This window comes from Myotis brandtii, unplaced genomic scaffold, assembly GCF_000412655.1.
Source record: "Myotis brandtii unplaced genomic scaffold, ASM41265v1 scaffold633, whole genome shotgun sequence".
Taxonomy (NCBI): domain Eukaryota; kingdom Metazoa; phylum Chordata; class Mammalia; order Chiroptera; family Vespertilionidae; genus Myotis; species Myotis brandtii.
In genome coordinates, this window is record NW_005370423.1 from 2,899,661 (window position 1) to 2,901,888 (window position 2,228).

The 2,228-nt window shown below is 65.6% G+C and overlaps 1 protein-coding gene across 1 annotated transcript in view; it reads left to right on the forward strand.

Moving 5' to 3' along the window:
- Positions 1–2,228, forward strand: part of ZNF423 (zinc finger protein 423) — an 11,759-nt gene that overhangs the window by 7,049 nt on the left and 2,482 nt on the right. Inside the window, exon 4 of the mRNA XM_014528404.1 lies at positions 13–2,206. Within this exon, the coding sequence (XP_014383890.1) occupies positions 13–2,206 (2,194 nt within the window). The remainder of the gene's footprint in view (positions 1–12; positions 2,207–2,228) is intronic.

Genomic DNA, 2,228 nt, shown 5'->3' on the forward strand with positions numbered 1-2,228 from the left:
CGTGCTGGGCAGCGTGGCCTCCATGAGCAGCGCCACGCCCGACTCCAGCGCCTCCGTGGAGCGCGGCTCCACCCCGGACTCCACCCTGAAGCCGCTGCGGGGCTCCAAGAAGATGCGGGAGGACGGGCAGGGCTGGTCCAAGGTGGCGTACAGCTGCCCCTACTGCTCCAAGCGGGACTTCCCCAGCCTGGCCGTGCTGGAGATCCACCTGAAGACCATGCACGCCGACAAGCCGCAGCAGAGCCACACGTGCCAGATCTGCCTGGACGCCGTGCCCACGCTGTACACGCTCAACGAGCACGTGCTCAAGCTGCACAAGAACCACGCCTCCCCCGCGCTGCCCTTCGGCGGCCTGTCCGCCTTCCACTGCAACTACTGCCCCGAGATGTTCGCCGACATCAACAGCCTGCAGGAGCACATCCGCGTGTCCCACTGCGGCCCCAGCGCCAACCCGGCGGACGGCAGCAACGCCTTCTTCTGCAACCAGTGCTCCATGGGCTTCCTGACCGAGTCCTCGCTCACCGAGCACATCCAGCAGGCCCACTGCGGCGTGGGCGGCGCCAAGCTCGAGTCCCCCGTGGCGCGGCCCGCGCAGTCCTTCATGGAGGTCTACTCCTGCCCCTACTGCACCAACTCGCCCATCTTCGGCTCCATCCTGAAGCTCACCAAGCACATCAAGGAGAACCACAAGAACATCCCGCTGGCCCACGGCAAGAAGTCCAAGGCCGAGCAGAGCCCCGTCTCCTCCGACGTGGAGGTGTCGTCCCCGAAGCGGCAGCGGCTGGCGCTGAGCGCCGACGCCATCTCCAACGGCGAGTACCCCTGCAACCAGTGCGACCTCAAGTTCTCCAGCTTCGAGAGCTTCCAGACGCACCTGAAGCTGCACCTGGAGCTGCTGCTGCGGAAGCAGGCCTGCCCCCAGTGCAAGGAGGACTTCGACTCCCAGGAGTCCCTGCTGCAGCACCTGACGGTGCACTACATGACCACGTCCACCCACTACGTGTGCGAGAGCTGCGACAAGCAGTTCTCCTCGGTGGACGACCTGCAGAAGCACCTGCTGGACATGCACACCTTCGTGCTCTACCACTGCACCCTGTGCCAGGAGGTCTTCGACTCCAAGGTGTCCATCCAGGTGCACCTGGCGGTGAAGCACAGCAACGAGAAGAAGATGTACCGCTGCACGGCCTGCAACTGGGACTTCCGCAAGGAGGCCGACCTGCAGGCGCACGTCAAGCACAGCCACCTGGGCAACCCGGCCAAGGCGCACAAGTGCATCTTCTGCGGGGAGACCTTCAGCACCGAGGTGGAGCTGCAGTGCCACATCACCACGCACAGCAAGAAGTACAACTGCCGCTTCTGCAGCAAGGCCTTCCACGCCATCATCCTGCTGGAGAAGCACCTGCGCGAGAAGCACTGCGTCTTCGAGGCCAAGACGCCCAACGGCGGGGCCAACGGCGCGTCCGAGCAGGTGCAGAAGGAGGAGGTGGAGCTGCAGACGCTGCTGACCAACAGCCAGGAGTCCCACAACAGCCACGACGGCAGCGAGGAGGACGTGGACGCCTCGGAGCCCATGTACGGCTGCGACATCTGCGGCGCGGCCTACACCATGGAGGTGCTGCTGCAGAACCACCGGCTGCGGGACCACAACATCCGGCCGGGCGAGGACGACGGCTCGCGCAAGAAGGCCGAGTTCATCAAGGGCAGCCACAAGTGCAACGTGTGCTCGCGGACTTTCTTCTCGGAGAACGGGCTCCGGGAGCACCTGCAGACGCACCGGGGCCCCGCCAAGCACTACATGTGCCCCATCTGCGGCGAGCGCTTCCCCTCGCTGCTCACGCTCACCGAGCACAAGGTGACCCACAGCAAGAGCCTCGACACGGGCACCTGCCGCATCTGCAAGCTGCCGCTGCAGAGCGAGGAGGAGTTCATCGAGCACTGCCAGATGCACCCCGACCTGCGCAACTCGCTCACGGGCTTCCGCTGCGTGGTCTGCATGCAGACGGTCACCTCCACGCTCGAGCTCAAGATCCACGGCACCTTCCACATGCAGAAGCTGGCGGGCAGCTCGGCCGCGTCCTCCCCCAACGGCCAGGGCCTGCAGAAGCTCTACAAGTGCGCGCTGTGCCTCAAGGAGTTCCGCAGCAAGCAGGACCTGGTGAAGCTCGACGTCAACGGGCTGCCCTACGGCCTCTGCGCCGGCTGCATGGCCCGCAGCGCCAACGGACAGG